At 40.6% G+C, this 12,093-nt stretch overlaps 1 protein-coding gene across 8 annotated transcripts in view; it reads left to right on the top strand.

Annotated features, from left to right (window-relative positions):
- LOC141999196 (ephrin type-A receptor 6) overlaps window positions 1–12,093 on the top strand; it is an 817,098-nt gene that overhangs the window by 413,011 nt on the left and 391,994 nt on the right. For all 8 annotated transcript variants that reach the window (XM_074972390.1, XM_074972364.1, XM_074972372.1 and 5 more), the window contains one exon: window positions 9,796–9,951. In XM_074972390.1, the coding sequence (XP_074828491.1) occupies window positions 9,796–9,951 (156 nt within the window). The remainder of the gene's footprint in view (window positions 1–9,795; window positions 9,952–12,093) is intronic.

The raw sequence follows: 12,093 nt of genomic DNA, 5'->3' as shown, positions 1-12,093 counted from the left end.
GTTATAGTGAAAACAATCACATGTTTATTATCAAATGTGAAAATTTAAGAGACATTGAATAAGGATAGTTATGGAAACAGAAATGGTTACTTATAAAACACTTCCTAAAGTCTAAACTTTAACAGGCTAAATCCTTGTTTAAAGTAGTTTATCTCATCTATATATGAGTGACCATACTGGGTCAGACCAAAGGTCCATCTAGCCCAGTATCCTGTCTTCCAGCAGTATCCTGTCTTCCAGCAGTGGCTAATGCCAGGTGCTTCAGAGGGAATGAACGTAACAGGAAATCATCAAGTGATGCATCCCCTGTCACCTATTCCCAGCTTCTGGCAAACAGAGACTAGGGACACCATCACTGCCTATCTTGGCTGATAGCCACTGATGGACCTATCCTCCATGAATGTATCTAGTTCTTTTTTGAACCCTGTTATAGTCTTGGCCTTCACAACATCCTCTGGCAAGGAGTTTGACAGATTGACTGTGCATTATGTGAAGAAATACTTCCTTTTGTTTGTTTTAAACCTACTGCCTATTAATTTCATTTGGTTATCCTTAGTTTTTGTTACGAGAAGGAGTAAATAACACTTCCTTATTTACTTTCTCCACACCAGTCATGATTTTATAGACCTCTATCATACCCCCTTCATCATAAAGTACCAGTCTTCTTATTAATCTGTCCTCATAAAACAGTCTCCCAGCTTGTTCAGCCAACATGGCTGGGATCCCCTTCTCATGACTGCAAAAAGTGCTGTCTTTTTTGCTTCAGTGAAGGATAAAAAGGTGTCCTTATGCCTTCTTTCTATGTGCCCAAAGTTCATTGTTTTGTCCCCAGAGTCCGGATGACCCCAATGATTGATTCCCTAGTGTGCTGCCCAATGTTTGCCTTCACATCTTCATGTTGATCTTGTATGCAAACGGTTTTCCAAACAGTTCCAATGGTTTACAGTATTTATTTTACATGTGAACCAAGGCAGACTGGTGAATATGCATCCTTTGGTCAAAACTTGTTTGTCAGTCCTGCTTTGACTCAGACTTTAAAACATATTTTCCACATTTAAGGCCAACTTTTAAAATTGATGTAATGTATTTTGCATATTGGATTCTGTATAGGAAAAAATTGTGTGCTTAACTTTACTTTCTAAACACATGCAACCAGTTTTCTGTTAAAAGATTCTGGGAAGTTTAGTCCCGCAGTCACTTTGTGTACGAAGTAATACTTCTGTATAACTAGAACTACCACTAGAGAGTATACTATGGTGATGTTGAGCACTATTTAGGGCCTTGATGCAGCAAAGAATTTAAGTACATAGCTAACTTTAATCCATGTGAGTAGCCAATTTGATTCAGTCCCTGGCTGAATCAGGTCCTAACATTTTTCTGCATCTTGATTTTTTTGGGCTGCATAAACTCTTGTTTGTGATGACAACCTGAACTCCAACTAGTATTATCTAATTTGTTTATGCATGCGCATAGTTTGTGCACTCAAGTTAGAGTTTTTACATGCCCCAAAACTCTCAAAAAAATGTGTATTTTGAAGGTTCAGTTGAACACCTTATTAAAAATTGGGTCCTTGATACAATTTTCCTTGGTTTGTATATTTTGTTTGTAATTTTTACAATGGTAGTTGACACTGGTCCCCTGCAGCCTTAGAATCTATGAAGATATTTTAGGCAACCATGCCGTGTCAAGTGCAGCATCACCAAGGGTAGACATAGTTTGGCTACAGACAATGGGAAGAAAATGGATGGCTTCTGTGCCAATTTAGCAGTAGTCACTTGCACACTATGGAGCACTAGAAAGGGAGCGCTGAGGGAAAATCTAGATACCTTTTTTTTTTTTTTTTTTTTTTTTTCCAAAGGTGCAGAAGGATTTGCTGGCAAGGATGCTCATGCCCTTTTTTCCACTCTTCCCACCCCTAGTGCCTCTGGAGGCTTACACAGATATTGTCTCTCAGACAGTGAAGCATAATTTAGTCCTTAGACAACAGAGTATGTATTGCACCAAATCCTAGCTAATTAGAAACTAGATCAAATCATAGCTCTGAAAAAAATAACATTTTCAGTTTGTCATCACCAGTAAAATCTAAGGTATGACTCTGGAATGTTAGGATGTCCTTCCTTCTGTTTTTTGTCACCTAACAAATGCATGTGGGTTCTCCCCCCCGCCCCATACTAACTTTGTATTCTTATCTATTGATCAATTTCCTAGTAAACCTTTACAAGCACATTGATCCTTTTATTAGTCACTATCTCTGTCTGAAATAAACTTGACCAAAATGTTCTGCTTTGTTTGCTGTATTGTGCTAATGAACACCATTGTAAAATCAAAGATTGCAACATAGTAAAGAAAACCGTATATATCACTGAAATCGTTTTGTGTTTTTTTCCCCTGCTGATGAGTTTGTTAAATGACTTTTTAAAATCCTTGGTTGTAATTCTAATCTTTGTAAATCCTTTGTGGAAATAGTTAAGTTTGTAGCAAATATTTAATCTGAAGGTGAAATTCTGCCACTAAAATCTGATATTTGCAAACGAAATCTAAGCCTGGACAGGTGTAGCAGCTGAAATGCTTTATTTCAGATTCGGATTGCATGTGCATTGATTTATATAAAGAGCCATCTTATTTCTTTTCATCTTGAATTTGGCAATCGGCATTCTCCAGAGTTCAATTACTCTGAGTTTGTGATCACTTGGAGGTTTTCAGCATATGTTATCATATTTTATATATCATATATTAATATGATATATAAAGCACTGATTTTTTTTATTTTAAAGCATCCAATAACTATGACTGTCTTATTTTATATTTGGCCTTGGGGTTTGTCAATAGCTTTGTAAAATTAACCAAAAAATCCGTCTCTGCTGTCGTCTTCTGCCGTAGGGTATGTGGTATGTACCTGGATTTTCAGATACATTTGCTTGGTTTGTCAGTATGAACTGAAATGATTCTCTTTTTCACTTGACTATATCGATCTGCCATTACCTTTCCTACCTTTGTGTGAGTGGTAAATATGTTCTTTCTTTTGTCTGTATGTATCATATCAAAACAAAACCATAATTGTGTTTAATAAATAAAAAATACACAAAGCAAACCAAGTGCAAATGAAGACCCAAGCGACCCATTGTGCTTGTAACTGCAGTCTTTGTACTCTTTTCCCATACTTTTTCCCTTTGTTTTTGTCATCTTTCATCTCACTCTAGGTCCTAAGCCTGCCACTGATTCTGTGCAACCACACCCCCTGCACCCACACAGACCCTTTTGGAGGTCAAGGTCCTCTGTGCAGACACATGCAGTCAGTTGCTGGATCAGGGCGTTAGAACGTGAGGTCTTCGGTGCTATACAAATAAACATCATCATCACAAACTTGTTTAAATAGTAATATCAGCACTCATGTCTCAGTTACTGCAAATCCTTCTCTCTAGCCTTGACAATGCAACCGTGCCCCACTCAAATCCATTCAAATTGCTACTGCAAATATCCTTTTCCTAGCCCCTTGCTTTGACCATGTCACTCTTTTCTTCAGATCTTTCTGCTGGCTCCCCTTTTCTATCACATCTAATATAAGCTAATCGTCATTTTTAAGGCCCTTCACAGTCAGTCCCCTCACTGATCATCTCTCATTTGCTAATGAGCTCTTGACCCTTGCTTCCATCACCCTCTTGATATATTTTCCAAAAAGCACCTCCATGCTGCCTCCCATGCTGCCCCTGAAGTTTAGGAGGAGCTCCTCATGAAAAGCTACAAATACACCTCATTATCCACTTTCAGATTCCTTCTTAAAACTCTCCTTTGCCATGATGCCTACAAAAACTTGACAAATGTTAGATTGCTGGTGTGCTGAAACCCCTGCCTTTATCATGCTGACTCCTTATACTCCCTCATCGCTCTATCCATGGCCATTTGTTGTTTCTTGTCCTATACTTAGATTGTAAACTCCAGCCGGCAGGGACTGTATTTGTACAGCACCCAGCACAGTGGACAAGGCTCCTAGGCACTACAGCAATATAAGTAATAGTATTAATTTAATAAAGACACCATCTATAGTCCACTTCTGTCATGTGCACTGACTAAAAGGAAAAGAGGCTATAAATGATCTGACATCACTTTTAACAATCCAGAGTAATGGAGAGAATATTGTCTCTTTTTATGTTAAATTTACCAGTGATAAGCCCCTCTCTGCTGATGTAAGGTAAACTGTATGACCCCATTTCCATTAGTAACTGAGCACCTTACAATCTTTAATGTATTCTCTTAGCACCCCTGTGAGGTAGGGAAGTGCTGTCATCGTGTATTGTACAGATGGTCAACTCAGAGACTAAGAAAAGCCCAAGGTCACACAGGAAATCTGTGGCAGAGGAAGTATTTGAGCCCTGACTCCTACAAAGGCACCCTAACTACTGGAATATATTTCCTCAGACAAACATTGTGCCTCTTCCTCATATGATCTCTGCAAGTGCAGAACTTCTCATTCAGCTCTTCTAAGCATTAAAATACTTTCTAGTCACATTATTCTTATGGCTAATCCTGTGTGCATATTACAGGTGCATATACATAGTTGATTTGCATTCTTCTGTATGTAAACCATTGGAAGATTTGGGGTATGAGAAGATAAGAGCGTGCACTTCCCACCCTGCAAATCTTAGAGTTGTAGAGGTCAGTGCATCCCAGTAATGACCATAGCAGGTGTAGGGTCTGATACTTTCTTTCTAATGCCAAGACTGCCAAGTTCACTCCTCTCATCTCCTTCACCAGAGGTACTTATTGTTTTTTCAGTGACTGCAGGAGGGATTGTCCGGCTATGCAGAAAGGAGGAGAGGAGACAATGGATGTGGTTTAATAGGCCACTACTTTCCTAAATGTGTGGGAGTACCCACAGATAAAACTTACATAGTGCAGGTTATTCCACAATCATTTACATATTCTTGGTGGGCTATTGGCATCCTTACCCATCCTGGTCCCCGGCCAACCCACTCCTGGGACCTTGCTACCCTCACTTGGTTAAGGGGGGCTATAAAGGAGGGTTGCCACCCTGCCATACCGGTCATAGGCACCTCGAACCCTCCTGCCCCCGATTTACGCTCTTTTTTAAAGAATGCATCTCTTAAATCCTTTCCCAATCCATTTGATATGATCACCGTATTCATTCTCTGAAGTACCTGCACTGGACACAGGGCTTTTATGCCCCAGACTTTGCACATAAATAATCCCCTTATCTTCTGGTCACCTGTGGGGGACCTGGGATGAAGCTGCCTCCATGTTGCAGGTAACTCACTGGCTCTCTAGACACCCTCAAAGTGGGCAACACACCTTCTCCGCCATTCCCGACAAAGGTCCCCGCAGCTTAATGTGCGATGAGGTCATTCTTCCTTAATGCTCATTCAACAGGGAGTAGGAGAGGCGCCTGCGAAAATGGTTAAAGCTGTTGAGTCCAAGCTAAACTCTTAAAATTGCATTGGAAATTTTTTTTTCTCATACATAATTAATTGTTGCCTTTTCCAGGCCCCAATCTTTCTGTTTCCTCCCTCCCCTTCAGCCCCAGCCACTGAAGAGCTTGTCTTTGTGTCAAGCCTATTTGACTCAGCACCGGGGCCTGTAGGATATGTTACATATCACTTCATGATCATTTAAAAAACTCAGTATGAACTGACCATGCAGCTCTAAAGAGCATAGTCACTAGCAGTCTTTACATATTTGTAGAGGACCTCACTCTTAAATTGTTACTTTGGTAAAATCATTGTTTCTTATGACTGGAGAACAGAAATGCTTTTTAGCTTTTGTGGCAGGGTGAAGCAGGTATGCCTGAATGTGTAAAAATCAGAAAGCCAAATTAATCCTTAATTATATTTATAACAAAGACTTTCATGGTGGAGAAGTTGGAAGGAGTGTGAGACTGTGTACAGCATGTACATGTTTTAGTTAATCTTTGTTCTGTTTTGTTATCTGAATAGGAGTTTGTAATGCAGTGAAAGCAATAAACCAGTCAGACAGGTGTGCAGATTCATATGTGCAAATTTGGCAGTTGGCAGGAGAAGGAAGAAAATCTGCTATCACAGAATAGGTGGTGTGAGTCTGAAATTCGTTTCAAAATAATATTGCAGATGTGACAGGGCCGGCCCAGATGGCTACAGGAGAGTGATAGAAGGCAGATATATTAGTCCCAGGTTAAGTAGGTCCCTTTTCTCTGGGTAAGGTAACAGGGAAGTTTCCAGAACAATCAGGAACTTTCTGGAAACAATTAAGGCAGACAGGCTGATTAGAACACCTGCAGCCAATCAAGAAGCTGCTAGAATCAATTAAGGCAGGCTAATCAGGGCACCTGGGTTTAAAAAGGAGCTCACTTCAGTTTGTGGTGCGCATGTGAGGAGCTGGGAGCAAGACGCACTGGGAGCTGAGAGTGAGAAGGCGTACTGCTCCTAGAAGGAGGACTGAGGAGTACAAGCATTATCAGACAGCAGGAGGCAGGTCCTATAGTGAGGATGAAGAAGGTATTGGGAGGAGGCCATGGGGAAGTAGCCCAGGGAGTTGTAGCTGTCGCACAGCTGTTCCAGGAGGCACTCCAGACAGCTGCATTCCACAGGGCCCTGGGCTGGAACCTGGAGTAGAGTAGCTAACTCCCACCACTCTACACAACCTGAGCATTCCCTGATGATGATAAGAGCCTCATCAATCATAGTAAGGCCATTTTCCAGCTTCCAGACTCAGAAATGGTGTACAGGGGCTGAATCAGAGACTGAGGATCTCTCTCATTGACTTAAATTTGAATCTTGTGTAATACTCGTACTGTGTTTCTGTTGAATGACTGAGTGGATCATAGTTTTTTGCAGTGTTTGGTCCCAGGATATGAGAGAGATAAGAGAAGTGCCACAATATCTTTTATTGGACCAACTTCTGTTGGTGGAAGTTACAAGCTTTTAAGTTCCACAGAGCTCTTCTTCAGGTTTGGGTGAGGAAGCAGAATATCGGAGCTAAATACACATTGGGACAAATTGCTCAGCAGAAGGGGCAACATATGAGGGAGGCAGTCACTTGAAATGAAGCGGTCAATATGGGGTTAAATCATTATACACAATAGACAATGAAGTGGGCAACCAAAGATCCTAAAATTTAGGTGATAAATGTTACATTAATTTTTGGGAGAATGGTCCTTGGGGAGGAGACTTCTTAAATAGCTATTACTGTGCTATTGTATTGGTACATTCACAAGCGTGGGGACTGATACTTTTCATAAGGAGAAGCTAGTTGGACTGAATAGTAGTAATGTATAAGCACCTACAAGGCAATTTTTGGTGATCAAAAGGAATGGTGGTAGAAGATCTCCACCCCAGTCTGCCTATCATCAGTGCCCCAGAAAAGCCACTCTCAAGACCCGTTGATAGCCACAAGCAGTACAGGGTGAAGCCCTAGAGTGCAAGATCATGGTCCACTTTTACACAACATAAATCACTGCTGGAGCTACCAGCTGCGGAGGCGGCTGGGAGCCCCAGGGCTTGGGGGCCGTTTAAAGGGCCCAGGGCTCCGGCCGCCTCTACCTCCCCCGGCCCTTTAAATCTCCGGCAGTGGGGCTCTGGCGGCAATTTAAAGGGTCTGGGGTGGTAGCGGCAGCTGGAGCCCCGGGCCCTTTAAATCTCCACCCGAGCCCCACTGCTGGAGCCAGCAGAGATTTAAAGGGCCTGGGGCAGTAGCAGCGGCTGGAGCCCCAGGCCCTTTAAATTGCCGCCAGAGCCCCACTGCCGGAGGCGGTGGAGATTTTAAAGGGCCCGCGGTGGTAGCAGCAGCCGGAGCCCTGAGCCCTTTAAATGCCTCCTGAGCCCTGCTGCCAGAGCCCTGGGGAAGCGGCAGTGGGGCTCTGGTGGCAATTTAAAGGGAAGCTGGTCCGGTGGGGCGTCCCGGCTTACTTTCACCTCTGCTTACAATATTCTTTTCCCTACACCAGTGAGCATTGAATTCAATGAAAGCAGCCTCAACAACACCAGTCTAATAACATTATATATATATATATATATTTATTTTCCCTTATTTCTCATTAATTGGGTTTCTCTTGTACCTTTGGTGGCTTATTTAAGATTTCTCAGTAGCATTATTTGCTTTGGGCCTAAGATAATGTTCCATGTAAATAGCCAAAACTGGGGGAAAAAAAGCCTGTTAAAATCAGACGTATGTTATTGTTGCGCTGTCTGAAGTGGTTCACAACTGTGAGTACCTACCTCAGGACAGATAGTCAAAAGCAGGGCAGACACACCAAACTGGTGGTATATTGTACAATTAGATTTAACCAACCCAGTAACAAATGTGAACTCTTGGATCACTGTAGCAAACTTACCCTGGAGTCACAGACAAGCCTCGTGGGCTTGCCTTTCTATCTTACCACCCAGGCAAGCTGGACTTAATGATAAATGGTCACATACACCAAAAATCACAAAATATTCAGGTTGCTCCCAATCCCAAGAGGCCAGCTACTTACCCCAGATCAGTTTTATCTTAGATTTCACACCAAAAAGCAATGCAAGTAGCTAATCCCAAAGTAAACTAATGATTTGTTAACGAGGAAAAAGAAATGAGAGTTATTTACAGGTTAAAGCAGGCAACACATAAACACAAATGAATTCATTCTCTGGTTCCAAAAGGTGACAGAATTGTCGTAATTTGTCAGCATTGAATGTCTTTTTAAGACTAACTCAGGTTGACCCTGGGGATCTCTGCCTATTTGTTTCTTAGCTCCAACCTTTGTAAGAGTCCAAACAGCAGAGATGAAAAATCTTTGTCAGCTATTTTTATTTCCCTCTTCTAGCATTAAGACCAATGGGACCAGGCTTTCTGCATGTAATTCTCAATGGGTGGGGCTAATCAACAAAGCTTTTGTCCTACAACGGCCCACTTAATTCTGATAGCTCTCCTAGATAGGGAGGGGCAGCCACTCTTGCCATCTGAGTTCACAAGTTTAGAGCAGGCATTTTTACCATTATAAAACAAACACATTTTATGTTGTAGCATGAAATACAAACATTTCAAGTGAGATTAATGCATGCAGCAATTTACAAGCATTTCATAGAGTCTAAATGCTAAACACATCCTTACAAGCCTAACGCCTATCTTGAACAATACTAACGGACAGGTGAGCTGGTCTTGTTTCCAGCTATAAATCTAGTTTGCCAGCGTCACAGTTACCACGAGAGGAATTTAATTAAGATGCTAGCCTGGGATTTAGGAGACTGGATTCAGTTCCCTGCTCCTCCACAAACTTCCTGTGTGAACTTTGGCCAGTTATTTAGCATCTCCGTGCTTCAGTTGCCCATCTATAATGGAGATAACACATCCCTACCTCATAAGGGTGTTATGAGAATAAATATGTTGATGACTTCAGGGTGTTCAGTTATTTCAGTAATGGGGACCATAGAAATACCTTAATGGATAATGACCTACCCCACTTTTTATCTTTACTGATAGATGGGACTAGCATACATCATACAACTTGCTTCTACACTGTGTGATATTCCCGGAGACTTCTGTACAACAGTTACCTAACAGCAGTGCTGACTAAAATCCAGCTGTAAATTGCTGAGAGCTGTTTGCCTCTTTTCATTGTTGTCCTGCCTGGAGTTCTGAGACTAGTGATGTTTTTCATTCAGTCCGTATATCTGAAGATTAAGCCAAGTACAGGATTAATACTCTGATTATAATGTATTCTGTATCTAGATCACAGAGAAAAAGAAGGTGCATTGGAAATGCATTGAACATACTGTATGTATGAAAGAAGCCTATTGATAATAATGAATAATTGTTTTCTTGTTTTTACAGCTTGCAGGCCAGGATTCTATAAAGCATTTGCTGGGAATATAAAGTGTTCCAAGTGCCCTCCACACAGTTTAACCTATGTAGAAGCAACTTTTGTCTGTCAGTGTGAAAAAGGTTACTTCAGAGCTGAGAAAGATCCACCAACTATGGCATGTACCAGTAAGTCTGATCTGTAACAGTGTTTGAAATTCCCCTCATTTTCATCTTATTTATTTTTACATAATAGAGAAGGCACCTCTGCATGCCAATATTGTGACCTATCCCTCTAAAAGAAAACAAAGGAAAATGTTTTCCTTAATTACAAATCAAACAGCAGGTTTCTCTTTAGTCTTAAAGCTCCTAAAAATTATTGAAAAAAGTTTCCCAGCTTAAGGAACATTTTTTGTTTGCTGGTTGGTTGGTTTGTTGTGGGGTTTTTTTTTTTTTAAAGAAAAATTACAGAATATGTAATTTCTTCCCACAGATAACAAGGTTGACGTTTGAGAAGCAATATATATTTCATCTATTAAAAAATAGCTTTGTACAAAAACCCTCAAAACACTGAGGACACATATAAAGTTGAAGACTAACCTGGTAGTACTTATTCCTTTCCTCTGGCTTAAATAAAAAATAAATATCAAACAAACATCATCCTGACAGATTGGCATAAAAGCTTAACTATCCAAAAAATCCTAAAATGAAGAGGGGCAGGGAAGATGCATTCAGTCATACACAGGTACAATTAAACCCTGTAGCATTTCCACGTCTTTCAAAAGACAATTAGATCTTTTTATATAGCTGTGATAATGAAAATTATTTAGTCTTTTCAAAATGTAAATGAAATCCTGTAATGTTTGACAGGAAACAAAACTAATGCATGAAAACCTGGAGGCAGAAATTCTGACTACAGAAAGACATTTTTCTTCTCATTGGATCAATTTGCTCATGTCTGGAGACAATGTAAAAATATAAATTTTCTTGTCAGTTAATAAAATAGTTCCCCTGGATTTTCATCGTTGGTTCATTATTCACTGATATTAATTTGTTGGTCCCAAAGTAACAATATCTGTTCCATCTGAGAGCACAGAACCAGCGACAGGAGCACACTATTTAGGTATAAAATATTATTACTTCATTTAATGAAGACAAGTCTGGCTTGACTTCACAAAATTTTCTAAGACCTCAAGTTTTCTGTGAAGAAATGCCTTGTCTCTGTTTAATACCCAGTAATGATCTGGTTCTTTCAAATTGTGTTTGTGCTACAATTGTCTTATTAAGATAATTCTGTGAATTTTCAGCACATTCAACATTAGATGTACAAGAACCCTACATTATTTTTTTTTTTAAAACCCACAAAGCTAGAGCTCTTTTGCAAACTTCAAACAAGTTAGGATTCAATTCTTGTGAAATAGAATCATTTAAATATATATAAACTTTAATGTATTGAGGAGAGAGAGAGAGAAATGGCTGAGTTTTGAATGTTGTGGCATTCTTATCAATTTAAAACATTTTTGGATATATTGAGTTGAAATCAGTTATGTCAGAGCCAGAAATTAATGAAGAAGAGAAACATTTTGATATTATCTGCATATAAGAGAGGGTCAAAGTTAAAGAGTACAAGGGATGTTAAGAGTAACAAGAAGGGTTTCTTCAGGTATGTTAGCAACAAGAAGAAAGTCAAGGAAAGTGTGGGCCCCTTACTGAATGAGGGAGGCAACCTAGTGACAGAGGATGTGGAAAAAGCTAATGTACTCAGTGCTTTTTTTTGCCTCTGTCTTCACGAACTAGGTCAGCTCCTAGACTACTGAACTGGGCAGCACAGCATGGGGAGGAGGTGACCAGCCTTCTGTGGAGAAAGAAGTGGTTCAGGACTATTTAGAAGAGCTGGACAAGCAAAGTCCATGGGGACGGATGCACTGCATCCGAGGATGCTAAAGGAGTTGGCGGATGTGATTTTAGAGCCATTGGCCATTATCTTTGAAAACTCATGGCGATCGGGGGAGGTCCCGGACGACTGGAAAAAGGCTAATTTAGTGCCCATCTTTAAAAAAGGGAAGGAGGAGGATCTGGGGAACTACAGACCAGTCAGCCTCACCTCAGTCCCTGGAAAAATCATGGAGCAGGTCCTCAAGGAATCAATTCTGCAAACTTGCTGAGGGTGCAATCCATGCCATCACTTAGAGGAGAGGAAAGTGATCAGGAACAGTCGACATGAATTCACCAAGGGCAAGTCATGCCTGACTAAGCTAATTGCCTTCTATGATGAGATAACTAGCTCTGTGGATGAGGGGAAAGCAGTGGTCATGTTATTCCTTGACTTTA

The sequence above is a fragment of the Natator depressus genome, chromosome 1 (genome assembly GCF_965152275.1).
Source record: "Natator depressus isolate rNatDep1 chromosome 1, rNatDep2.hap1, whole genome shotgun sequence".
Classification (NCBI taxonomy): Eukaryota; Metazoa; Chordata; order Testudines; family Cheloniidae; genus Natator; species Natator depressus.
Note: the sequence above shows the minus strand (reverse complement) of the source record. Positions and strands in the feature narration are given on the sequence as shown.